The 26,378-nt window shown below is 52.0% G+C and overlaps 1 protein-coding gene and 1 pseudogene across 4 annotated transcripts in view; one reads left to right on the forward strand and one right to left on the reverse strand.

Moving 5' to 3' along the window:
• Positions 1–6,868: 6,868 nt before the first annotated feature.
• The window catches only part of MAPKAPK3 (MAPK activated protein kinase 3), a 28,447-nt gene continuing 8,937 nt past the window's right edge, over positions 6,869–26,378 (reverse strand). For 3 of the 4 annotated variants that reach the window (XM_053219317.1, XM_053219315.1, XM_053219316.1), the window contains exons 3-11: positions 15,252–15,391; positions 14,003–14,067; positions 13,454–13,533; positions 11,543–11,666; positions 10,294–10,438; positions 9,823–9,947; positions 9,312–9,397; positions 8,958–9,038; positions 6,869–8,278 (exon numbers count right to left, since the gene is read on the reverse strand). In XM_053219317.1, coding sequence (XP_053075292.1) covers positions 8,126–8,278; positions 8,958–9,038; positions 9,312–9,397; positions 9,823–9,947; positions 10,294–10,438; positions 11,543–11,666; positions 13,454–13,533; positions 14,003–14,067; positions 15,252–15,391 — 999 coding nt within the window. In that variant the 3' untranslated portion in view covers positions 6,869–8,125. The remainder of the gene's footprint in view (positions 8,279–8,957; positions 9,039–9,311; positions 9,398–9,822; positions 9,948–10,293; positions 10,439–11,542; positions 11,667–13,453; positions 13,534–14,002; positions 14,068–15,251; positions 15,392–26,378) is intronic. The other variant, XM_015077112.3, reaches the window with a different exon arrangement.
• On the forward strand, positions 22,099–22,814 carry LOC106979272 (ubiquitin-conjugating enzyme E2 L3-like; annotated as a pseudogene).

Here is a 26,378-nt window from a genome sequence, read left to right on the forward strand (position 1 = left end):
GCCCAGGCTGGAGGACTGCATTGACTCAGGAGCTGGAGAGAGGAGGGCCTTCTCTTCTCCTGGTTGAGATTATGGCGTGTAACTGTTGCTGAGAATCTCTGCAAACCCCTCACCCCAGGATCTGACACCTGAGCAGTCATATAACTCTAGTAAGAGTGAACCCCGGTTACAGGAGCTCACTGATTGGAAGCGAGCTCCTCTCTCCTGGGCCCAGAGGGCAGCACCCTATCTCTACAGAATCTGCCTCCAGAGTTAAGTGCTGTCTTACTGCTTCTTATCTTTAAAGAAACAGACACGGGCACTGACTTTGCTGATGTTAACAACACCAGCAAGCTTTATGTCCACAGTTTAGTGGATCCAAATGATTGCCAACAATTAGATATTAACTCTGTCTCAGGAGCTCATATTCTATTTGTAGAGTCAAAGGCAAGGTGAGGGCTGATTCACATCTGTCTGAGCTGTCCTGAGCCAGATCCTATTCTTGATGGTCATTGGCAGAGCCTAGAAAAAGACACCTCCAAAATTCCAATTTCCTGGTGTTCCATAAGGCTGCCCACACACTCACTTCTGTACAAGGAAGGCTGACCTAGAATAGTACTCTCCAGGCACATTATGCTAATTTTTCCTCCTCAGATACTTGAAGATCTTTTCAGCCCCAGGGCCTTTGCACTTGCTAGTCTCCCTTTTTGGGATGCCTTTCCTCCTGCCCTTTTTTTTTTTAATTTGTTTTTTGTTTATTTTTGAGAGAGACAGAGCACAAGAGGGGGAGGGGCAGAGAGAGAAGGAGACACAGAATCTGAAGCAGGCTCCAGGCTCTCAGCTGTCAGCACAGAGCCCAACACAGGGCTTGAACTCACAAACTGTGAGATCGTGACCTGAGCCAAAGTTGGTTGTTTAACCAACCGAGTCATCCAGGTGCCCCTCCTCCTGCTCTTCTTATAGCCAACTTCTTGTATTCCTCCTTAGCTGAGTGTGCCCTTCTCAAAGACCTTCCCTGACTCCCCTATCCCTGTCACCCCACTTTGGCTGTGAGCTCTGTCATTAAAGAAGGAGTTCCATCTGCTTAGCTTGCTCCTGCCAATAGTCCAGAGGGCTTGCCCACATTAGGCACTCTGGGTTAGCTCATCCCCTCATCTGGCTGGTGCGGTGACCAGACTTGTGCCCCCACAGGAATCCTTAATGACCCTGTGAGAAGGAGTTCTCTGGACCTGCCTGGTTGCCATTGCACAAAGCCTCCTCTACCTCATGTGTCTCCCCCCCACAGCCCTGGCCAGCCCCTCTGCACAACCCATTAGGCTCTGGCCTGGCAGGAATGTTCAGAGACAGAAAGATGTCCCGAGGATAGGTGGGCAGCTCAATCAGACAGGAGCTCTGACTGCAGCGTTTCCCAGGAAGATAGCCTCCTTTCTAAAGGCTTTTAGCTTGAGACTCAATACTTTCCTGTACACCATCATACCCCACAGTCTCTTGTGTGAGGTGACATTTTTCAGGACCTATAGCATGCTGAGAGCTCTACAGGGCTCTGTGCCTTCCCTTTCACAGTCTCATAGGCTAGGGACAAGTGTCACTTGTCCACATGGGTTCAGGGAAGTTAAGACAGTTGTCCAAGGTCACAGAGCAGAGCTGGGAGGATACCCCAGGCTGCACAACCTGGCCCAACTTCCATCTAATCCTCAGGAAAGTGCCCTGACCTTAAGCCACCCTGAGAGGGGACCGGCACTCCCTTCCCAGGTTCAGAGGTTAGAGGGCATAGGAAGTGATCCTCAAGAGCCCTTCCTCTGGCAGCCAGGGGCACAGAAGACCAGCAGAAGGAAAGGACAGGCTTGTGACACCTCAGCCAGGCCAGGTCAGGGAAGGAATCAGCCAGGGTTGGGACTCTTTGGGCAAGGACAGATTTCCTCTTAGGGTGGTTTTTATAGAGCCCCATACTTCCAGGTTCTGACCTGGCCCTGCCACATACCACATATGGGAAGCTGGTACTCCTCAAACTTCAGTGACTTTGCCTGCAAGATGAGCATAACCTCTGCCCAAGAGGGCTAATGGAGAGACAGAAATTAAAGGAGATCTTATATGAGACATTCCGGGCACATTCTAGGTGCTCAAAACATGGGCTGAAAATGGGACTGGAAGGCTAGGCCCAGAGCTGGGAAGCCCAGCCCCCTCACTCACTTGGCCTTTCCATAGCAGGCCCTGAGACCTTCCATGCACCCCCAACAGCCCAGGTTGGGAGACATGGCCCATGAACCAAGGTCTCATCAGCTGGAAGTGAAGGTGTACTGGGGAGTGTCTCGACACTGGGGAGCCGCTCCAGGGGGTGGCTGAAGGATTCACCAGGTTCCTGCACAGAGAATCACAGCCAGGTCTGAGGGCTGATCAGTTTGCTGTGAACACAGATGAAGCCTGGGGGTGGGGATGGGGGTGTAATCTGCTTTATCCACACTGTCCCTGCAGCAGAAGCAGGTTTTTTGGGATAAGGAAGGCTCCCCAATGCCACCTCATCCCCATTACCTCTTCTTTGTCCTAACTTTCTCTGAACTCCCCACAAGAAAGAGGAAAGTAAGCCTTCCTATAAGAGCCATGATCACAGGTCACCACTGCTTCCCCCTTAGCACTTGGCTGGAGCCCACCAGACAGTGCAGGCAGCTGCTTCCTGCTTGTCCTCATGGAGTCTGGCCTCTATGAGGACAGGGATAGTGGAGCAAGGACCATCTTGAAGACAGTTTGCCATTTCAGAGCCCAGTCGTGGACTTTGGCAAGCCACTTAGCCACTCTGAGCCTTGGTTTCCCATCTGTAAAATGGGATTGCAATGCCTATCTGCAGGATTTGAGATACATTTTATTTGTCTCTGGTTCACTGGTCAATAAAAATGTTTTAACCATGTAAACTCTTGTTCAAATTACATCTCAGGAGAAACTCCAGTACACAAATCAGCTCTGTTGGAAGCGGGGGTGGAGGGCCCTAGGACCCCTCTACCACATCCTGAAGACCCAGAGAACCAGGTGTCAAAAGATCTGTCCCTGACAAGCAACACAGGAGCTACCTGAAAATGCCACAGCAGAAAGAGGAGGTGGACAGGTTGTTTGATAAACTAGCATCAAAAGCTGTGCGTATCTCTAGGGGAAGCACATGCGGGTGTGGGGAGGGGAGGATACATGAGATTGCTCTGGGCGTGCTAAGAGGGGGAAGCTGCTACCAGGTGCCCACTGCCTCATCCCTGAGGCCCCCACTCTGCCTTCCTCTAGGAGATGGGGTTTAAAAAAATGAAAGATCTCCTTGCCATGGTTGCCTCTCACCCATTAAACCTACTTGTTCTCCATCCTTCACACAAGCACATCCCATTCCTGCCTCACCTTGCCTCCCCCTCTACCTGCCAGCTGGAATGCCCGTTTCCAAAATCTTTGTCTCTCCAAATTCACATGTCACCACATCTGGGAATCCTTCCATGTTTGTCCCCAGCCAAAAGTAGTATTCCTTCCTCTGACCTTCTCCAGTATGAAGAGCAGTAACTAAGAGCTTGGGGCTCAGTTTTTCCATCTGTAAGATGGGAATGTGAGGACTTAGATGGTCCATGTAAAGTCCCAGCACTGTGTGCCTGGCACACAGTAGGCACTCAATAAACAGGAGCTGTTCACTGTGATGTGGTAGCCTCCCCCTCCACCAGGGCAGGACCACAGCTCCTTCAGGCTCTGGCACACAGTAGGCATCTACTGAATGCTCACTCAGGTGACCAGCAGGTGGCTCCACACCCCAATTAACCTGCCCTGATCAACTACTCTGAGCCTCAGCAAACTGGTTCCCTGAGTTTCCAACTTTCTGACTCTCTAGCTGCTTTCTCCTGGTGATGGAAAACAGAGAAAGGGCAGAACTGGCAGAATCCTGGCACCTTGACATGTCACCTAGCAGACATTTGGGCAACATTGGTGACCAAGGCCTTTGGACTTGCTGTCCCTCTCCCCTTTTCCACCACACGTTGCCCACCCTTGTGAGGATTACTCCCATTTAAAAGATAAGAAAACCGAGACCCAGCAAAGTGTGTGATCTGCCATCAACTGGTGGCAGCATGTGTGCCAAGGGTACAGAAAGGATCTGGCCCTACTTAATCAATGTCCCATTTTACTGATGAGGTTGGGGAACCTCAAAAAGTGGAACAGCCTTGCCCAAGGCCTCATGTAAACCAAAACTCAGGTGTCCTGGCTCTAAACTAAATAACCCAATCCCACCCTACCCCACTCGAAGGGAAGGAAGTGAACTTCCCAGACCCTTCCCTGGCTGCTGGCCTCAATTCTAAGGGGTGAACATGCTGAGTGCCCAGTGGGACAAAGGGAAGAATTTTACCCTGCTGGGTTTGAGGGCAGCTGTGAGGACCCACTAGAGATGCAAAGGCTCAGCCCAAGGCAGTCAGGTCTGGAGACAGCTACCCAGGGCCTATGCTTCCTCCCCATGCCTGCCAGAGAGAGTTTCAAGAAGGCCTGGGAGCACTGAGCCCCCTGCAGAGGTTGCGGCTGGCTGCATTTGAGGCTCAATTCTGACGCTGCACTGGAGGGGCTGAATCGAGGGTGGAGAGGGGCTGGTGTGGAATAGCAATGAACCAGCCTCCTGGAAGCCAGCCAGCACCAGGTTTGCAAGACAGAGAACTCTGCTGTCAGCTGGGTCAGGGGAAGCATCACTGGGAAGCAATCTCTCTCTCTCTCTCAACCTCTCTCTCTCTCTCTCTCTCTCTCTCTCTCTCTCTCTCTCTCTCACACACACACACACACACACACACATGCATTCATTCATGCACACATGTGAGTACACCTCTATGGATTCTTTATTGAAAGCTCCCAGGAAAACCACCACGCAGGCCAAGCAAATGCCTGTATCTGAACAGGCTGATGAGAACATGTGGCCACTTGGCTTTTTAGTTCACCTAATTCTACCTGATTGTTAGACATTTGCTCCCATTTCACAGATAGCCACACTGAGGCCCAAAGAGTGTGACTTAGCCAGGCATCCAGCCTCCTAGCCCTGGCTTGTGAGAGCTATACCTGATACCAGAGATCAAGGAGCCATGCTTCTCTTGGGCTCTTGAAAGTGGCCAAGTAGACATGGACAATCATTCCACCCTCTCCTTTGCTAACTACCTCTGCTGCACCCCCCTGGCCTAGTCACCCCCCGCCACTTCCCCACAACAGTGATGGGTGACATATGGCCAATAAAAATCTTTCCCTGGGTCTGGAGTGTAGGCACCTGGCAGATGCCTCCCTTCTGGGACTGCTAAAACCACGGTCTTAGCTGCCAAGAAGGCTATGCAGGCAGAAGATCAAGGCCAGCCCCAGGGAGAAGCACAGACAAGCAGAGCTGAGGGGCACAGAGTCCCTCTGTCCCCAAAACCCTGGTCCCTGCAATTCTGACTTCAATCCTATAAATTAATCAGGCACCCTCCTTAGCCACTGGTGTGCATTAATCTCTTTGGCTTAAAAGGCCCTATGACACCTCCTTCTCAAGCCACGTCCTTTCTTCACAGATCATACTGAGCCTGTGATTTGGCACATATGTGTGATAGCTTATCCTTCTTCCTGATGAGTATAAATCTCCTGAGAGCCCTGTGTGCAGCTTTCACTGCTGCTTTCCTTGCACCCAGCACGGGGGCTCAGGCACAGTGCATACTCAGCAACCAAGCAAAGGAGTCTGTCTGCAGCTCTTAAGCTTTGTGACTAGAAAGACTATCTGCCTTTGCATCTGGCTGGCATTTCACTGGGCAGAGTACACGAGGAGGGTTGGTCTGAACCACAGGTTCCGTGAGGCCCCCAGAATTCATCTGGGGAGCCCAGGAGCCCTTCAAAAGGGTGGGCCACCCTTCTTGAAGCCCAGGACTGGAACTGCAATTCAGAAAGCCCATATGATGCTGCTCTGGAGAGCAGGCTCTTGGAAATGAAACCCCATGGGTAGCAAAAGCCTGATTTTCTGGGCGGGAAGTCCCAGAGGTAGATTTGGGGCTGGGTTCCTTATCCCTCTGGCAACTTCAAGTATTTCTCCCCTTCCTGATGGCTAAGTATGCTAGGGTAGCACATGAGTGCTGGGCACTAGCCATGCACCAGGCAGCTCACTAAGCACTTCACACACAGCATCGGCCCGGATCCCCCAGATGACTCCCCAGGGTGGGCACTACCTCCTCACTGCAGTTGAGGAAATGAGGCGGGAAAGCTTGGGGACTTGTCCAAGGTCGCCAAGCTAGGAAGGAGTCTATATCTCAGGAGTGCTGGCTTCTCCCTGCCTTCTACCATCTTCCCCCCTCCTCCATACCCTAAGGGGACGGGAGATGGAGGAGGGAGAGCAGCAGGTGCCAGATGAGCTCTTGGAAAACTGGGAGGTTTCAAGATAGGAGCTGAGGGAATATGCCAGAGTCAGGGCCCCCCCGCCCAGGCTGCCCGCAAGGGCTCCCGAGGGCAGAGGGTGCTCTGCTGCCGGAATAGTCAAAAGACAGTCTCCAGCGTCCCGCCCCCTTCCCTCCCCGACATTCTCGCTGCCAAATGAAATCTGGCAGCTTCTGAAAATAGCTCAGTGCTGCAGCAGGCTCTCTGCCCGCCCTTCAGCAGGCTGGCATGCAGCTGGGGGTGGCCACTGTGGGCAGACACTGGTGCACGCAGGGCCTGGGGGTGGGTGTCACACACACAGTGCACTGGGCACCCCAGAGCTGGTGGCATGAGACAGCTGCCATTCCTCCACTCCTCTGACCTTTCCACGCCTGGCAAGGCCACAGTGGCCCTGGAGTCAGCCTGGCATGTTTACCAAGCCTGAAGGGGGTGCAGTCACTAGTAGGTGTGAGCAACTGCCCTTGGGCCACTTTTGTCCACTCATGTAGACAGAGAAACCTAGGAACCAGGAGAAAATGCCAAAATGGTGTTTATTAATATCTAGATGTAAACCCCAGTGGTGTTTTCCTATCTGGTCTAGGGCTTCCCAGCCAGAGAGAGGGGTCAGGAACCAGGATGTGTATCAGGCACTTGTCAGGTCCATATCCGGCACTGAGAACCCTGAGGCTACTCTGGGCAGTGTGGGCCTGGGTAAACCTGGACCAGCAAGGAAGGTCCTCTCTTGTCCCACTGAGGCTGAAGCCAGGACCCAGAACCAGACCTTCTAAGCATCACTCAGCAGCCCTCTACTGCCTCAGGTCTGACCTGGAGTGTAGAAAGAGACTCCTGATTAACGGGAAGCCTCTTGGTCCTGTCCTCAGCCATCCACCCTCAAAAAAGTACACCAAGAGACAGTCCCTGCCATCAACCAGGACAAGGTGGAGGATGAACTGTTACAGAGAGAAGCTTTCCTGCCTGGGATCCGGTAAGCGGGTGGGGGCAGGAGAACTGTGCTGGCTTTTGTCACAGTGACAGTTTCCAAAGTAGAAAAGGGTTAAAAATACTTCCCACCCCCACCTGAGATGAGAAGCCACTCTTTGGGTAAGGGGTAGTAACAGGATCACTAGGCCCAGGGACTCTGCAGAGAGAGAGCTCCAAGGGGCCTGTGGGATGGGGTTGCAGCAAGATAGGGCTGTACCCCCCAGCAAGGCAGGCAGACTGACCCTGGTGCCTCGAGGAGACCAAAGGGAGGAATCCTGAGAGGGGCAAGTAGTGTGAGGGAGACAAACCTCTCCAAGGAGGCAGAGGTGGACCCTCCATTGGCCCTTCTCCCTCTCTTACTCTCTTACTCAGCATTCAGAGACAGCAACTCGGTCCCTGGTCACCATAGCAACCAATGGCCAGATGCCTTTCCCAAGGCCAGGCCCATCTGCCTACCCTACAGAGGGGGTATCTCCATGGGAGGAGGGAAGCCTGCCACAACCCCCAGTAGCCTAGAAGTCTAAGGCCATGTCCCAGCGCAGAACAGACCTATGTCTCACTGGGGCCACTCTGGCCAAAGTCTCTGCAGCTGAGGCAGGTGGCTCCCTAACTCCCAGGCTCTGGGCCCTGTCTAATGAGGTTTGGAGTCAAGGTCTCCCATCCTGATGTTCCAAGTGACAAATTAAAACACAACAAAAAACGATCCTTTTGTTACAAATAATGACCCCAGGCCCTCTGGGTCAGGGCCACAGCACACTCGGATCTATACGCCACACCAAGAGGCCCAGCTCATCCAAGGCCCCATGAGCTACTGGTTGTTGCAGCCCTGTGAGGCTGAGGAGCTGCCTGCCTGCTTCTTTCTCCGCTTGTTGAGCAGTCGATTGTTAGAGGTCTTCAGGTCCTTGATCTGCACCTGGTCATAGTCCACACGCATGGTTGCCAGGGCACTGGTCATCTCCTCCTGCAGACAGATACCCACGGAGGTCAGGACATACTGGCCTCAAGAACCATCACCCTCCTGCCTCTAGCCCCTTACTAATGTCAATGAGGGCAGTGACAGCCTTTATTGCCCAAGCGCCCAGCACTGGACCATCCCCTTGTGTCACATAATCCTCACTACAGTCCTTTCTGGTGCTTATCCACTAAGGCACAGAAAGTATAGTGACTCCCTGGGACCACACTAGTGTAAGTAGGAGAGGGACCTTGGCCAATGTCACCTGCTAAGAAGCATAGGCCTGCAGGGGACATCATCTTGAAAGGCACCCAGGACATGAAGCTTGAAGATTGTGTCCAGGGTATCCTGGGGCTCTGAGCTGCTGTCCCATGTGCTCAAACCTGGCTTCCGCTAAGTCTAAAACCAGGCTGACCACTCTCCAAAATAGAAACTGTAGGGGGGTTATGGCCAAATCCCCTTCACTAAGCCCCTGGCCCAAAGTCCCTGTGAGCCAGGAGCACCATCCTGAATGCAATAGCATAGCCCAGTGCTCTGAGTGCCACAGTTGGACACCAGTGCAGTCAGGTGTCCTGTGTCTAGGCATGGGGGAGTGGCTGATGCCGCAGGATCTTGGTAGCCACCACCCTGGAGTCCCTTTTTCCAAACCCCAGGAAGCTGTAAGGAAACTGAGGCAGCATCCACCTACCTTGACCTCATCCCAGTGGTCTCTATCCTCCTGAAGCACTCGGGCCGTGTGGAGTGGGGTCTGTGGCACCACCATCGATTGCTGAAAGGAGCCCCAAGCCCATGGATTAGAACCTGCAGGCACCTGGGACAGCACTGGCTCCCCACCCCACTCCCTTTCTTCCTGTCCTAGATGGGACATCCAAGGCTCAGGGAGGCAAAGGAGCCTGACGGAAGCAGTGGCAAAGTCAGGCTGTTGGTGGGGTCCTGTCACACATCTGTGGCCTGCCCCAGGACCTCCAGAGACATCACCCTCCTGCCTACGGCCCCACTCCAGCTTGCCACTCTGCCCACCACAGGGCACAGAGGCACTCACATTGATCCAGGGATGGTTCATGAACTGTGTGATGGTCAGCCTCTCTGTGGGGTCTGTCTTCAGTAGGAGGCGGATCAGCTGCTTGGCTAGAGGAAGAATGGGGAGTGGGGAAGTTACAGAGTCCCTCAGAGTCAGTCCCCCACCCCACTCTACATGTGCCCCCAGATTCCTAACCCATAGAAACAGTGAGCTAATAACTGTTTCTTGTTTTAAGCTACTAAGTGTTGGGAAGAGCTCATTAAGTAGCCATAGAGAATGGATACAGGGTCCTCAAAGGGAAAATATTAATAAGGGACAGGAGTTAGAGGAAATTTTGAGGAGGTGAGTTTTGAGCCCATTTGGTAGATATAGAAACTGAGGTTCAGAAAGTTTGGGTAACCTTCCTAGGGCCACACAGCTGGGATATGGGATATGGGATGTCACACACACAAGATCTGAACGTAGGTTGCTTTGACACCAAAGCGGTATCTCCCAGAATGAAGGCTGACAGGGTCCAGTGGAGCAAGCTCACCATCCTCAGAAACCTCCGACCACTCAGGATTGGGGAAGCCATACTGGCCCAGGCGGATCCTCCTCTTCATCCCTGGGGAGATGGCCTGACCCGTGTTGGAGTAGAAGGGCGGGAAGCCACACAGGCTGCAGGAGAATGGAGGTCATTCAGCACAGGTGTGAGGGCAGCACCAGGGTGGACCCATTCCCCTCCCCAAATCCCTGACTGGGAAGATAGGCAGCCACTATGGCAGCCACCTTGGCAAGAATACCAGCCCTCTGGACTCTGGGGTCATGCTTGGAATGCCATCTGCCCTTGGCAAGGAGAGACCTTCAGGCAGCCTGAAGGAGGGGTGTCCCCTGACCAAAAGGGAAAGGCAGCCTGCCTGAAGAATGACCCACTCAAGGTTCACCAAACGTTTGAGGGGGGCAGAGCAGAAGTGGTTCTGAGGATATGAGGAGGTAGTATAGGGGTGAAGGTGGTGGTACTCACAGGATGTACATGATGACGCCCAGGGACCACATGTCACACGACTTGTCATACTTCTCTGGACCCAAGACTTCAGGAGCTAGCAGGGCAGAGGGCACAGGAGGGCTCTCAGCCCAAAGGTCTTGGAGCCCAGATAGGAGCCTGAAGCCTGAGAAAGGTGGGGAGCAGGTGCCTGGGCTGGGGGGTGGGGCAGAGCAGACTGGTGTCTGGCACCTTCTGGGAAGGCAGCATGTGTGTGAAGTTGGGGGAGGAAAAACGGCTCCCAGAAAAAATAAACCCGCTTTTAGGCTGGGCTGTAAAGAATGATAGCTTCCTAGCTTCTTCGGGCCAATATCAGCCTTGGTGAGGGAGGAGAGGGAGAGAAGGTCAGTCTGGGATTTGGTGGAGTCCAGCCACAGGTGAAGGGCCTCAGGCCACCAGCTGCTCTGTGTCCCTTGTCTCCCTAAATGTACAGCCTAGATCACGGGCAAGGAGGGGCCAAGGGTAGGGCTCTGGTTTCCACTTTCAGCTTGGCTACCATCCCATGGGGCCTTGTTCTTCCCACCTGTGCAATGATGGGCAGGCCAGAAGATTTCCAAGCCAAAATACTGCAAAACACATCCTGGTAAACAGGATACCATTTCAGCTGTCTCAAGGGTTCCCCACCCCTTCAGCAGCTCTCTTGGAAGGCCTCCCTGAGAGAAAAGAGCCTTCTGTAAATAGAGTCATCACCCCTCTCTCACAGTAGGGACACTTTCCAGATCTGGGCTTCCCACTCACAAGGGAGCAGGGAGCTTCTCTGGAAGCATGAGTATGTGACATCCCCAAATCCCGTCCATGCCCTCGTCTAAGGGACCCTCTCCCTCAAGACAAGTGGCTGGTGCCCTGTATCCTTCTAATGTAATAGGGGAGGACTGCCTGCTTTGTGAATATGAATCCCAGGAAGATAAAAACTGGAGAAAAACAACCTCGGTTGGGCTCCGTCCCGAGCTGATGGCAGCCTTTTATCACGTATATATTTAGAGCTGCTGTGATGTCATTCAGCTCACAGGCCACAGCCAGAATTTTCCTGGATCTATTTTCAAAAGCAGAAGCTGAAGTTTGGGAGAATATTTTTGCAGCCTCCGGCCCCCCACGTCACCGCCTCCATAGAATCCTTTCCTCCCTCCTTACTGGGCTTTAACCCTTTGGCTTCTGCAACCCATAGGCTGCCCCACACCACAGCAGGGTCCAGTGGGAGTAGGGACATACAAACCATATCCCAAGGACTCACCCACATAATAGGGAGTGTAGCAGGGTGTCTGCAGGGCATTTTGGGTGGTCTCCTTGGCAAAGCCAAAGTCAGTGAGCTTGAGTACTGCATCTTTCTCCTTGGACGTGTAGAGCAGGTTTTCAGGCTGGGCCAGGAAGATAAAACATTGGTCTGGAGTTAGGCACCAAGCAGGGGCAGAGTCCCAAAATGATCTTCAGGCAGACTTCCTTCACCCCAATCCATTCAGGAGGAACCAGCTCCATCTCACTAAAAAGACCGGGGCCCTGGTTACCAACAATGTGGGCCAAATATGGAGAAGACCAAGGTGGCTGGGAGGTAACGCCTCCTTTCACAGAAGGGAAACAGAGGCAGGTGTTCAGCCAAAGCTGTGAAAAGCCATGTGCCACACAGAGCCCAGGGGCAGGAACTTTGAAGCCTGTGTTGGTAATGCTGCCATGAAATACCAAAATGAAGGTTCTGGGGCAAGGTAGGCTGTCATGTTGCCAAGCCCGTGTCCTGTGCCCAACCTGGAACAAGTGAGCAGGGCAGCCCTGCCCGAGGTTGCTCAGGAAGAAAGCCCCCACCACTTAGGCCCCAGGAGCTGCACAGAGGCTGTTCTTCCTGGTTGCAAAGCACAGAGAGCCTGAGGAAAAGAGAAGCGGGGAGGTCTGCATGGAGGAGGCAGTCCTTAAGCTGGTTTTTAATGAATAGGTAGGACCTAGGGCTCTGGAGGAAAGGAGAGACCTTCAAGCAGAGCTGGGGTAAAAGGACACGGTATTGGATGGAGTTCCAGTTTGGAGCCAGTGAAAGCTTTTTCTCCAGTTCTATTTGAGATGATCTGATCTTGGATTGGGATGAAAGCAGGAAAGCATGTTTAGTTTATTCAAGGGAGTCACCTCTAAAGAAGGCTTTTCTCTCCTTGGGAAAAAAAGGAAGCCAGGGCCAAAATAAAGCAAGGGTTCAGAAGGTGAGTCTGTCCTGGCTCCATGTGTATCCAGAATCAAAAGATAAATGGACTGGCAGTACTCAGCCAGAGGAGGAGCCTGATGTTGTAGCTGGGCCCTCCACTCCTCTCTGCCCAGTCTCAGGAGGAAGTAAGCCTCAGGGTGATGCTCTAAGCCTGGGGTAGAGGGCTTAGGACTCACAGATTCTGCTCTGATGGTGGCTGGCACGTGTATACATATGTGTGTGGGACTGCCTCATGCGGTTTGCATTTTATGTATCCAATCCTGATGACCTATAGGACCCAGTCCTCCCTAGATAGGACATTTGGAGAGCTGAACCTCTAGAAAGTGTCTGAATCCCATCCACTGAAAGGGCAAACAGACCCAGGAGCTGGGACTACTTCAACTGGTTCCTCCTTGCCTCCCAGCAAATGGCTTCTTTCCCTTAAAATGCTAGCGTTAGAGGGCCTAATCTACCAAAAGTATGGCTGTTACTTCACAGAAGCCACAACAGTGTCAGGCAGTCCCTGTCTGAGACCTGGTACATTGCATGTTCATAAAAGTCCTTGCTGAAAGAAAGAATGAATGAATCCCAGTGTGGCATCTGTGCAGGCTTAGGCAAGGTACAATCTCTCTCTGAGACCTGTCTTCCTCATCTGTAAAATGGGTAATGGCTCCTATCTCACAGGGTTATATGAGAATTAAACAAGATGCTTGTCAGTGTCTACTGGCTTGAGGCAAGCACTCATTTATGCTTAAGCCTACTGGGATTACACAGTGTTTAAAAGAAACAAGGAGACCCATCTGGCTAGAGCAGAAGGAATATGCTGAAACCATGGGAGAAGTGGCTGAGAAGAGCAGTCTGGGCCAGGGGGCAGAGGCTTTGAATGCTGATCAAGGAAACTCGCCTCCATCTAGTGGTACTGGGAGCCATTGAGGGTTGTGTACTCCCTTCTCTGGTCCCCCAACCTGGGTCCTAGAGCCTCACCTTGACGTCTCGGTGGGCGATGTTCCGGCTGTGCAGGAACTGGATGGCAGTGCCAATATCCCGCATGATTCCTGCAGCTTCTGCAGACATAGAGGAGGAGGCAGTGATGACAGTCAAAAGTCGAGCAGCCTGGGGCCCCCACCCTATCACCCCCCTGGAATAGCACAAGTTGGTGATAGCAGTCCTGCCACCCAGGACACCCATCCTATACCCTCACCCCCATTCATCCTAATTTCCTCTGGGGGTAGAAAGCACAGTCCCCCTCTACCTCCTTCCTCAGGCCTGGGCTACCTCTTCCCAGCTGAGATGCTCATTGGCACCAAGAGGCTTTGAGGCCTCCATCCCAAAGCCATGAAGAGTCCATCTCTGACAAGGTATTTTGAATTCATGGAACTCCTTGGGAGGATGAACACTCTATCCCACCATCTCTTATTCAGCTGCATAGACTGAGGCACAGAAAGGAGCAGGGCCTTGCCCAGCATCACACAGCAACTTTTTGTGACTCATCTCAGTTGGAACACCCCCTCTGGTCCAGCTGCATACACATACCTCTCTCAGTGAAAGCCTGGTCGCCACGCTCCTGAATCCGGCTGAATAGCTCACCACCTTCCATGCTAGAAGAGACAAGTGACTGTAAGCAGGGAGTGGGCTAATCAAGTGTCAGCCTGCCCCTGCTCTGAATCACAGGCCCAGACCTCAGGCCCTGCCGCTCTGCCCCTGGAAACAGTCAGCATCAGCCTCCTCGTGCCTTGAAGAACTTGGTGCGTAGTGGGCCATCAGCTTGGGTGGGTTTAACTGGACTCTTAGAAATAGGGTGGGCTCCCCAGGGATCCTCACCAGGATCACTGCCCCCATCTGGTTGAGGCTTGGGCAGACCAACCCTCCATCCAAGCCTCAGCTTCTTCATATAAGGGAGGAGATATCAATTGTCATCATCATGACAACAGCTTTCTGAACACCTACAGGGTGTTGTACCCTGGGCAAACCCTTCACGTGCACTGCTATGTGACCCAGGGCTGGTCCCTTTACCTCTCTGTGCCTCAGCTTCCTCTTTTGTAAAATGGGATTTATAGCACCAGTGTCACAGAGTTGCACAGATTGAATAAGCAATACACGTGGAGCATTTAGAATGGAGTCAGGTACAGGGTGAATACTACATTTAGATCTTCCTCCACATTTTACATGGCAGTTACAAAAATTCAGAGAGGTTAAGGGCTATCTAAAATCACACAGCCAGTGGGTAGTAGAGCCAGGATCTCAACCCCAAATCTGACTCAAGAGCTGTTAACCTATAGGATGAGGAAGGACTTAAAGGTAGGTGGGGAGGAGCTTGAGGTGTAGACACGAGGCCCAGGGTCTGAGGAAGGCTAGGGTTGAGCCACAGTGCTATTGGGAGAAGCCCAAGGTAGAAGAGGCCACTGGCTCCCAGTATCTGGAGGGACCACAGGAGTACAAACTGAGGAGGTGACTGTGTGTGTCCTGCTTCCCCCACAAATCTCCCCTGACCCACAATCAGGACTTGACGGCTTTCTCTGACAACTCTTCCAGCCCCTCTTCCCAAAGTGAAATCACACTCAGGGAAGCCAAATTGGAGCCCCCATGGTTCCCTTCCCATCCTTGTGGGAACGGCCTTGTGGCTAGCAGCTGCACAGCTCTATGGGCAATGCCTGAAGCTGCCCCTCCATTACTCCTCAAGGGCTGGAGTGCCTCCCATAGCTGCTATCTGAAGAGCAGAGAGGGCCCCTAGAAGAATGGTGGGAGCCTGGGGGCCACAGGAGTACCAATGAGGCCAGCATACCATTCCATGACGATGAGGAGACAGCGCTTGCTGTGATGCATGTTCTCATACACGTCCAGGATGCGCACGATGTGGGGGCCTCCTGAGGCCTGCCAGTGGTGGTCCACCTCCTGCCGGGCCTTGGGGCTGTCATACAGGAGCTGAGGGAAGGTAGGCACAGAAAGTGTCAGGCTCACAGCCCACTTCTCCAGCAGCCACCCAGATAGTGCCACTGCCCTCACTTTGCAGACAAGAGTACATAAGCTCAGAGAGGCCTGTGACCTGCCCAAAGTCACCCATCTTATAAAGGGAAGAATGAGGATTTGAATCTAGGTTTCTCTGATTTGTGGTCCAATGGCCACAGGAAGGCCCTGGGGGTAGCTGACAGCTTAGAAAGACTCAGAGGCTAGAGAAGCCCTGCATGCCTTCTCCAGGGCAGCCAGGGAAGTGGGAGTTGAGTGGGCTTTGTAAGCAAATCACACATCAGGTATGAGACCCCAGGTCAGGGGCCACACATCCCTCGAGCTGCACTTTTGCAATGTTATGGCACAAGAGTTGTAGACCCATAGCTAGTGTCTGGGGGCAGGGGGCACCCTATTTGAGGGAGGTAACATCCTGGTCAGGTGAAGCCTGAGTTTGGGGCTGAATTCTCCCAGTGACTCAGTATGACCTCAGGCAAACATTCACAGCTCCAAGTCAAAGCCCACAACTCAGTAAAATAGAGTAATAACAGAGTCATCCCTACAGGATGCATCACAGCAAGGCAGGTGGCGGGTGGGTGGGCATCAGGATCCTCATTCAGGTTAACTCAGCCGTAGGCTATGGCTGCCAACCATAATGCCAGTTGCTGGAAATGAGCAAGGCCCCCCGGAGTGGTCCTGCTCAGAGGAGGTATAGGGGAGGAGGAGAAGTCAGCATGCGGGGTGAGGTGGTCCAGAATGTGGAGAACAGGGACAAACCATCTCCCCACAGGGCTGCTCACCTGAGACCCAGCCCCATTTGTTTCCTAGCTGATCAGGGTTGAGGACCAGGCTCAGAATTCAAGCCTACGGCTCAGAGCAGTTTCATCTTGCTCAGTACCTGCAGGACCCTGTACCATCCCTGGCCTTGCCTTCCCCTCTGCAGGGCACTGTGAAGAACAGCTCTGGGACCAAGCTCTCTAGGCTAAGGTAGACAGGAGCACAGAGGAAGGCAGTAGGCTCTCATGCCTGCTGCCCCATAGCTGTTCCCCCATTTCTGCAGCAGCTAACCACGACCTAGCCTGGGGGTGCAGGGAGCTGGGCAAGCCCCTCCACCAGTTTTGGGGTCCTTGCTCCATTAACCAGTCCAGGGTGGGGGTGTGCATGGAGGCTGCAGTAGGCAGACTCCCAGCCTGGAAACCATGGGTCCTTTGCTCACGCTGCCTTTGCCTCCCAGAACATCCCTCAGTTTTCTGCCCACACAGCTCCTGAGTACCAGACTCTTGCTTGCAGTGCTGGAGGCAGGGGCTCAGTCACTCCCACTCACCACACTACCTGAGGTGGCTGTAGCCAGGAGTACCCCAGTTTTAGCCACAGGACCCAAGATGTACCATCCTCCGTCCCTGCTCTGTTCCCTCTACACCTCTTTTCTGTGTGGCCTCCTTACACTTCTCCCTGCCCCTTGCTATCTCTTGCCCAGTCTGGTCTGACTTGATTGTGTCCTGGAGGGGTCTTCAGACTGGCTCCAGGACCCCCTCTTCACTCTGCCCTGCTACTAGCATCTCACTCCTACACCAGAGTCCTCTCCCTTCTCTCATAAAATCCCAAGCGCACAGCTGGAACACTCCCAGTGAGGTCCTCGGCCCTACCTATCCTTGTCCCAACCCCTTAAATCCCCTCCCCCATGGCTCCAAATAATAGCCACCACCTCCCCTGCCATTCAGGGCTTGCCTTCCTCTCATTGCCTGCTACCTTTGGCTCCCAACCCTTCCTGTTCTGGTCAGAATAATGTACTTACCAGGCCCAAACAGCCTTATTCTATGCCTATGCCACATGCACCATTGCCCCTCTCCTTCCCCATTGGGCCAACTCCCTCTTTTTGAGGAAACTTCTGGGCTCAGCTCAGATGTCTCCTTGTCTGCAAAGACCTCCCAGCACCTCCCCCTGTGGTTTTGGCCTCTGTACCTCCAATCAGGCTGAAAGCAGTTTTAGAGAAGAGGCAGGGCAGGTCCAGCTGCAGGTCCCTGGCTGGGGCCAACAGAAAACACTGAGCTCCTGAACAAACAAAAGACGGGCAGGTGGGCACAGTGCTAGAAGGGAGGTGTGGGAGAGAGTGGGGGGAAGGGAGTGGATGGCCAAGGAGGGCCAGAGGGCCTCATGGCCTAAGACTGTACCCTGTGCTTTGCTGAGGTGGAGGAGCAGGTGGAGCTGCCCTGAGTTGGAGCCTCTGAATGGCTCCCACCCTACTCAGTCCATATTTAGGAACCCATTTCCCACACGGATTAAAATAGTCATTTTCTGAGTACCAAGGCCCTGAGAACAGGCACAGGGGTGGAGATATGGCTGCCCCCAGAAGACACAATAAATGCCTCCACTGACTTCTCTGCAGGGGAGATCACAGGGGCCAGAGCCGTGGACCTGGTCCCACCCAGGCCCAGCTATCAAGAAATCCCCTGGGCTGTCACTCTTAATCCCTTGGGTTGGCTTTGAGTGTGGCCCCAAACCTCTTAGAGCCTCAGTTTCCTCATCTTTCTTCTCCATAGCCAGAGCCTTCTCCTCTTCCAGGAGTCCCCCCAATGTCACCTCTTCTCAGAAGCCCTCCCTGACCACCCCGACTAAAGAGGACCTCAAGAGTTCCTCATTCTCCCTTCATCCTTTTTCTTTTTTTATACATGCGTTTTGCTCATTAAGGTATACTTCACATACAGTAAAATGCACAGGTCTCAAGAGCCCAGCTCAATGAGTTTTGACAGCTGCACACCCCCGTGACCCACACCCCCATCAAGATAGAAACACTTCCAGCTCCCCAGCAAGCTCCCACGTCATCACCCTTTTTACCTCCCTCCTGTGCAGCACTGGCTCACAACCTACAATTAGCTTGTTCCTTTGATAACTCTTTAAACAAACACACACATATAGATATTGCACTTTCAATGTGCCTGGCTCTGTTCTGAGCACTTTATAAATGTTAGGAGCAAGGGGTTTTGTTATCACCATTCTTTAGCTGAGAAATGGAGGCACAGAGAGGGAAAGTAACTGGTCCCAGGCCACACGGCTTATTCCCCAGCCAGGCTGGCACCATGCTGCCTCCCTCATGAGACTGTGGGCCCACAAGAGCATGGCCAATCTGCCTGGTCACCTGTGGGTCCCAGTTTCTGGGCCTGGCACAGAGTACTGGCTCAGATAATACTTGTATATTTATTGAACAAGTAAACCTAGAAAGTGGAGATAAGAGGATGAAACCCTCACAACTCACCATGAGGACAGAATAAGATTAAATTGAGGAGGACCCAGGAAAGCTCAACAAATGGTGAACCAGATTTTACCACCTCTTCCAAGGAGCCCATCCTGACTGCTCCAGCCCACAGGCTATTGCTATAAACTGGCTTCAGTCATGCAGGTACATGAGTCCATACAATCCTTCATAAAAGATGTCTCCAAGCAAGAGCCCCTTTTTCCCAGGCATAGAAATGAGCACAGGGGTAAGATATAGGAGGCTCAGGTTCTACTCTTACTCTCAGTGACCTTGGGTGGTTCCTTTGCGTCTCTGGGCCTCAGTTTCTCACAGAGAGAAACTATGGGGTTTGGGCTAGATTGGGAGAAGGGAATCTCTCAGAGGTTCAGAGGTGCAAAGGTCAGAAGCTCCTTGCAAAGTAACTAGCATAACCCCACTCCCACATCACTGCCGTCATGGAGCGGCCCCTGAGTCTCCACGGACACCTATCCAAATACCTGAACTTCATGGGGGCCACCTGGTCCCTAGTCACAGCCAGGAAGAAAAGAAGGGGGATAGTCACCTCAGCAGATCCCCCACCCTTGCCTCACTCCCATCCCATGTCCCCTGGACCCCCCAGGGGTCCACCAAAACTAAGTGTCAGTGATGGTTCCTGGGCAGCTCCAGCTATGCCCAGCAGGCACCCACATACCTGTGAGACGGAACCCTGGCTTTCTCCTAAGGGTGGGCTCCTGGCTGTACTTGAGGTGAGGGCCCCCACCACAGGTAGATGAGCATCAAATCTGAGATGACATATCCTTGAACAAATGACACCACTCTAGACTCAGGCTTTGATGAAGCAGTTTCCACCTCTCCCTTCTCCCTCATTCTCCATTGCCAAATTGTCCCCAGACCCTACAGCCAAATGGCCAAGATCCCTGCCAACCCCAGCAGACAGTAGACCCTGACAAAGGTTGAGGCAGCGGGGCCCATGCCCCTCCAGTGGCACCAGGTGGAATGGGAGCCTTGGGACTGGCCAGGCTCCCTCTCTCCCTCCCTGCTGTGTTCCGTCCCACCCAAGGACAGGCTTCACGTGTAGATGGAGAAGGTCCTGAGTTCAGGAGCTGGGAAAGCAATAGCAACATTTGACTGTTTGGAAAACAATTTGTAGTTGACAAAACGCTCTCTTTCCCCTTATCTCATGGGAATGCTGGTGCCGCCCTATGAGGCAAGCAGGGCGGGACCAGCAACCCCAATTTATAGACTGAGGAAAGAGAGGTTCAGGAAGATGAAGTCACTGCCCTGGGGCCACCAAGCTGGAGTGTGGCAAGGCTGAACAGGGAGGAGAAGGGACTTTTGAGAGAGTGTCCAGACAACCCCTCCCCTAGGGGAAATGGGAGGAGGGGGTGACACCAAGTTGAAGAGGCACTGGCCAAAACTACTGCTTACAAGACTCAGGAAACTTGTTCTGAAATAAACGTGTGCATAGGTGTGTGCAAGAACAGGGGTGTGTGTAGGGATGTGCACAGGAACATGGGTACATGCATGTATAGGGGTGTGTCCCTGAGGGTGTATGGGTATAGGGAGCATGGGGGGTGGGGGAAGTGTGCAAGTGAGGGGCTGTGGGTATGCATGTGTCTCCATTCCCTGCAATAGTGACTCTGAACCCCCAGAGATGGGAACCACCCATCTGTCCATCTATTCATCCAACATTTTCTATCTCTCTGAAGTGCCTACCGGAGTACTGGACACAGAGAGGTGCCCAAGAAAGACTGGAGGTCTTGCTACCACAACTCAACCTGTGACAGCCTTGCCCAAGCAGGTGACCAAGCCCAGACCCCTCTGCTCAGACCTCGTCTCTCACTGAGGCCCCATCTTCTGCATCACCTCACGTTGCCCAGAGCTGTAAAAGCACTCTGTCTGCTTTCCTAGGGCATCAAACAGAGCTGGGATGTCTGCAGTGGCTCTGTGAAGACGCAGTTTTGGGACAAGCCCCAACACCCTACTACCGCCACCTCCCAGCCCCAGAAAGGCCATCCACCCAGGCCCATATGCTCACCCACATATCTAGTGTCCACATCCAGCTAACCCCAGGGCTGGGCTCTTCTCAGGTAAAAGTGTTCACACTATCTCCATCTGTCTCACACACAGGAAGTCCCAAGGCCACCAGCCTGGACAGGCAGCCTCCCCCACCCCACCCCAACCCCCACACTCCCAGCCAGTTAACCTGCAGCCTGGGCCAAGCTGCTGTGTGGCCTCTAGGGGAACACCCACTCCTTCCGGGGAAAGAGAGCTGGCCTACAATCTCTCCCATCAGTGAGGCACTAACAAATTAAGAAATATTAACTCTGGAGTTCTTGACAACCCACGGCTTGAGAGAAATCATTCTTACAGCAAAGGGAATCTCCTGGAAGCCAGGTATCCAGTTGTTCTCACTGTCCAGTGAGCCACTAGAAGTCTATTATTTCCACTCCTCTATTCATTTGACAACATGATTTCAGGCATTTTATAATCCTAAAGCATGACAAATAAAACAAAAAACATCAGATTCTCTTTAGAATGAAGAGAAAAATTAAATATACCAGACACCCATGTAACTAACTCATAACTACAACTGAAAATACAATTTAATTCTAAGCTTCCAGGGAGTTTTGGCAAAGAAGAAAACCAGATAGGTTCTGCTGCTTTTATCACCCCATGAAGAGAAGCACAAACATTCCTTGAACTTTTTTCAAGACGAAATTCTTTTTCTTTTTTAAGATTTTTATTTTTTATTTTTTCAATGTTTATTTTTTTGAGAGAGACAGAGACAGAGCAAGAGCGGTGGAGGGGCAGAGAGAGAGGGAGACACAGAATCCAAAGCAAGCTCCAGGCTCTGAGCTGTCAGTACAGAGACCAATGTGGTGCTTGAACTCACAAATAGTGAGATCATGACCTGAGCCAAAGTCAGATGCATAACCAACTGAGTCACCCAGGCACCCCTCCAAGACCAAATTCTTAAAGGGATTCTACATCAGACCTTACATGAGGGAAAAGTGTGACATTCTGAAAACGCCTTTTACAATAATTTTCCAAGATACAGAAAGATTCGCATGAAACTATCTGATAATTAACTCCCTCCTAAAGACTAAGGCCAGCACTTGGCATTGTAGCCTGGCACATCCACCAGGAGGCTGAGATAACATCACCAGACCCTTTATTTTCTGGGGAATCTCAGCTTTGTTCTGTGCCAGAGTATGGAAAAGAGAGAGGTAGAAGGACTGGTATGTCCCTAACCCCTATCACATCTTCTCCCACTTGGGGGTCTAGTCCCAGCCTCAGGCAAGGGCAGACCAGAATGCAGAAGAGCTGCATTTCTGGGCTATTGATTACATCATGTTCAACACCCAACACTCGGGCAGCAGAATTGGACAGAATGTTATAGGAAAATACAGGTTTTAAAATCACATTTTGTTCACTGTGGGGAAACCTCTATTCTCTACAGAGAGAGGCTATGGATAAGAAAAAGCACTTTGAAGCAGCACCAGATCCAAGATGGCGGCCGGCAGGAGGCTGATGAAGGAGCTTGAAGAAATCCGCAAATGTGGAATGAAAAGCTTCCAGAACATCCAGGTTGATGAAGCTAATTTATTGACTTGGCAAGGGCTTATTGTTCCTGACAACCCTCCATATGATAAGGGGGTCTTCAGAATCGAAATAAACTTTCCAGCAGAGTACCCATTCAAACCACCGAAGATCATATTTAAAACAAAGATCTATCACCCAAACATCAATGAAAAGGGGCAGGTCTGTCTGCCGGTAATTAGTGCTGAAAACTGGAAGCCAGCAACCAAAACTGACCAAGTAATCCAGTCCCTCAGAGCACTGGTGAACGACCCCCAGCCCATGTACCACTTCGGGCTGATCTAGCTGAAGAATACTCTAAGGACCGTAAAAAATTCTGTAAGAACACTGAAGAGTTTACAAATAAATATGGGGAGAAGCGACCTGTGGACTTAACTCTGCCGCAACTGACTCCAGCGAATGTGAGTGGAGACCCCAAGCAGCACATTCAGACACCCCGCAAAGCAGGACTCTGTGGAAAATTGACACATGCCACCGCCTGGCATTTGCTTGTGGCACTTACTAACTTTCTACAGTTTTCTTAATCAAAAGTGGTCTAGGTAACCTGTAAAGAAAGGACTAAAAATTTAAGACGTTCATAAATAAATAAATAAATAAATAAATAAATAAATACACACACTTTGAACTTACCACATTCCCTCTTTGACAAGAATGTTCAACTCAGCCATATCTAAGATCCCTTCTGGCTCCCAGTCTGATTATTTGGTATTATTTTTTTCCCATGGTGACAGATCTCTAATTTTATGAGAAACACATGCCACTGGAATGGCAAGATTCATTTTATAGCCAGCTGTTGAGACCACCCCTGCCTTGTGCTGCTAACACCAATGAGGACCACCCCTGCTAGCCCCTGACCCTTGCAAGCTGCTCTGTCCACTCAGAATGGTAGCCATAGCCTCAGAGATGGGATGGGATGGATTGACCTCAAGTTCAGGATTCAGAAGCAGGAATTTCCTTCTTAAGGCCTCAGTATCTTCTTATAAAGCCAGAGCCATGCCCCTCTTCCCCTCACTCACTGCCTCCACTCCCCCACTCCCATCCCCATCCAAGGACACTAGTGCTGTTTGGAGAGGTGCCAGCAGTGTCAAATCTAACTTTTTAGCCACAGCTTCGAATTAGAGCATCAGACGTGTGCCATTATTCTCTCACACACTCATTTCCCCAGCTTTTGTATCTCATTAAAGGAGCTAATGGAACCAACTCTGCAGCTATGCATTAGTTGGCTTCATGCCAGATCAGACCTCGCTTCATTAAGTTCTGACCATATCTTGTCCTCCACTTGCCCTCAGAGGCTAAGTTCCAGGGAGGTCAGCTTGCATGACACCACAGACCCCAAATGCCCAGGCCCCAGCTGGATGCTCGGGGACTGATAGAGTCAGATCAGTTTTAGCAACCCCTTCATGACAACTGTCTCCCTGGTGCTCGGCCAGTGGTGTGTTGGCCACAGCGTTTGGTCATAGACATCACCTCATTCAGTGCTCACCATATCATGAGAAGAACCAGTTTCATCCTTTTAACTGTGGGGAAACGGTGATTCTGAGAGGTTAGGTGACTTGCCCAAAGTCACACAGCTGGGCAGTGACAGTCAGGACTTGAACCTGCCTGTTGGTATCTAGGCAGTGGGGACCACGCAGATAGCTGTTTTGCTCCTTTCATATGTGGGGTTTGGCCCCATACCCTGGGGTCTAGACTAGGCTCTGCCACTTGGTGGTTATTGTAACAGTGGCCGAGGAGACTCAGGCTCAGGGAGGTTTTGGGGCTTCTCGGGGTCTCATGGCTTACATATGTAAGCCACCTCTGGCATCCAGGAGTCTTTTGGGAACCAAGATTCAACCCTCATGCTCAGGGAGGCCTGCCCATTTTACAAATCCCTTCCCTACTTCTGCAAATATTTACTGGCCCTGCCTGAGGGCTAGGCCCAGAAATAGGGCTGGGAATGCATCCACAGGCAGTCTGTCCTCAAGGATTTTGGGGTTTATTGATGAGTTATTGCAAATTAGGGTACTTGGTGAGGATATAAGCCCTAGGGAACTAGTCCTGGCTCCTTCTCTCCTGTTTCTTTTCTTTCTAGATCCAGAACCTGGCAGAGCAGGCAAGGTGGGGAAGCCTAGCCAAGGGAGCCTAGGAATAAGGGGAGCCTCCAAATAACCCCCTTCTAGGCCAAGGCCAGAGCACCTGATCACAGGGAGTGAAGTGCGGGGATGAGGGTAGGACAGCTGATAAGCTGGGAGCTTCCCTGACCATCTCCCTAGGATGGGAGAGGGTGGCTGAGGCTCCAAGCTGGCTGTCTTCCCAGGAACCTCTGCGGACAGGAGATCTGACACACATTTGGAAATTGTCGAGTCAGGAACGCAAGACTCCTTCAATTTGCTAAATTTTGATGGCCTCAGTTTATCTGTTTCCCACCAGCTACAGACAACCTGGAAACAAAGGCAGAAGTGCCAGGTCTGGGGAGAGGTGGAGATGGGTGGGAGAGGGGAAGAATGCTTCCAGAAAGAGAGAGCTGAGCTGGGCTCCACGGCAGGGAGGGACAGAGACAGCAGGAACATAAGTGTGGGCTGGGCAAGCCCAGAGATCCCAGTACCCTAGGCTGGGAGCCATGTAGTATGAAAGACTAGCTATGGGCATGGGACTCCAGGTCAGACAGACCCGGATGCCAGAAGCAGAGGTCGCTTCCATCCTCCACTTGCCTATAAGCTTTGGGCAGACCATTCAACCTCTCTGAACCTCACTGGTCCAATCTGGAAAATGGGAACAGTGACAGTATGCAAGTTCCCAGATGGCCATGAAGATGGAATGAGAATACACAGAGGGCTTAGATTAGCATAGTACCAAGTGCATACTGAGTGGATATGGGCTTCAAGGTTTGCTTGGCTTCAGGATTCCCCTGGGTCTGCCCTCAGGTGGCCCCACACTCTTCATGTCCCTGTTCTTCAAAACTTGGGGAAATCCAGATGCAGCCTCTGGCACCCAGAGGGATCCCAGCCTCTGGAATCCAGCAGGTCACAGAAAATGGTCTCAAATCCTGAGAGGGGCAGGATTAGACCTGGCTTTGCAAAAATTAATGAAAAATCAAGAGTCTATGGATTCTGTTTTGCTGCGAAAAGCTCAGTGAGTAGGGGAAAGACCCTTCCTGGTGGTGAGAGGATGAGAAGGCTAATCTCAGGGGAGAGACCCTGGGGGCAGGTGGGGAAGCAAGGTGGAGAGCTGGGGACCCAAGCCAGGGAACTCACCCAGCTCTCAGCTTGGCAGACTAGAGGAGAGGCATATCTTCACTCCCTCAAATGGAAGCCACCTTTATACCCTCAAGTCCTCCATACATCCTTTTGAGCAAAGTCCCCTTCTGCAAAATGTGCAGTGACCTTGGGGCTTATTCCTTAATTTCTCTGAGCCCCAGTTCCCCATCTGTGGTGTGCAGGCTCCTCACACGTGGCAATGGGGACAGGAGGACAGGCTGGTCTGGGACTACCAACATCTACTTCACAGGTGGAAATAGGGGCCCAGAGAGAGCTACAACCTTCACACAAACACACCCCGCTCAGAGATTACACATGAAGTGGCAGGACAAGAACTCCCTTTGCCCCAGGCAGGTATCAGATCCCAGCATTCTGCCCACAGCCTTCTGACAGTGGGGGGTTTGGGGGGAGGAGCTGAGGTGCCTTGTGAGGTCCCTGAGTAAATATTCAAAGGGTACAGGTTCTATTATCCTCCTTTAACTTCTTAGAGGAAAAAAGCATTTTTCTGTCAAAATCAGCTACATAATTAGTAAAACATTACCCTGGTTCTATTTCTCCTATGACAGTGTAAAAATGAGACATTTTCACCCTAAGACTGGAAGATTTCAGCAAATACAAATGTTTTATTCTAACCTCAGAAGCAATGTTCCTTCAATGGTCCCTCCTCACGAAGACTCCCACCTCAGCCAGTGTGTGTCCCACATTGTGCCACAGTGATGCCTACATAGCTGCTGGGGCTACAGAGGGCAGTGGCCACCTTCCCTAAGCAAAAGGTGACCAAGGCAAGTGAGGATATGACCAGGGCACCCAGCAGGCCATGCCCCTGGCCAGCCCTAGACATAGGAGATTCAGCACCCCTGAGATTCTGTCCCCCTGGAGATGTCACAAAGATAAC

Source organism: Acinonyx jubatus, chromosome A2, assembly GCF_027475565.1.
Source record: "Acinonyx jubatus isolate Ajub_Pintada_27869175 chromosome A2, VMU_Ajub_asm_v1.0, whole genome shotgun sequence".
Taxonomy (NCBI): Eukaryota; Metazoa; Chordata; class Mammalia; order Carnivora; family Felidae; genus Acinonyx; species Acinonyx jubatus.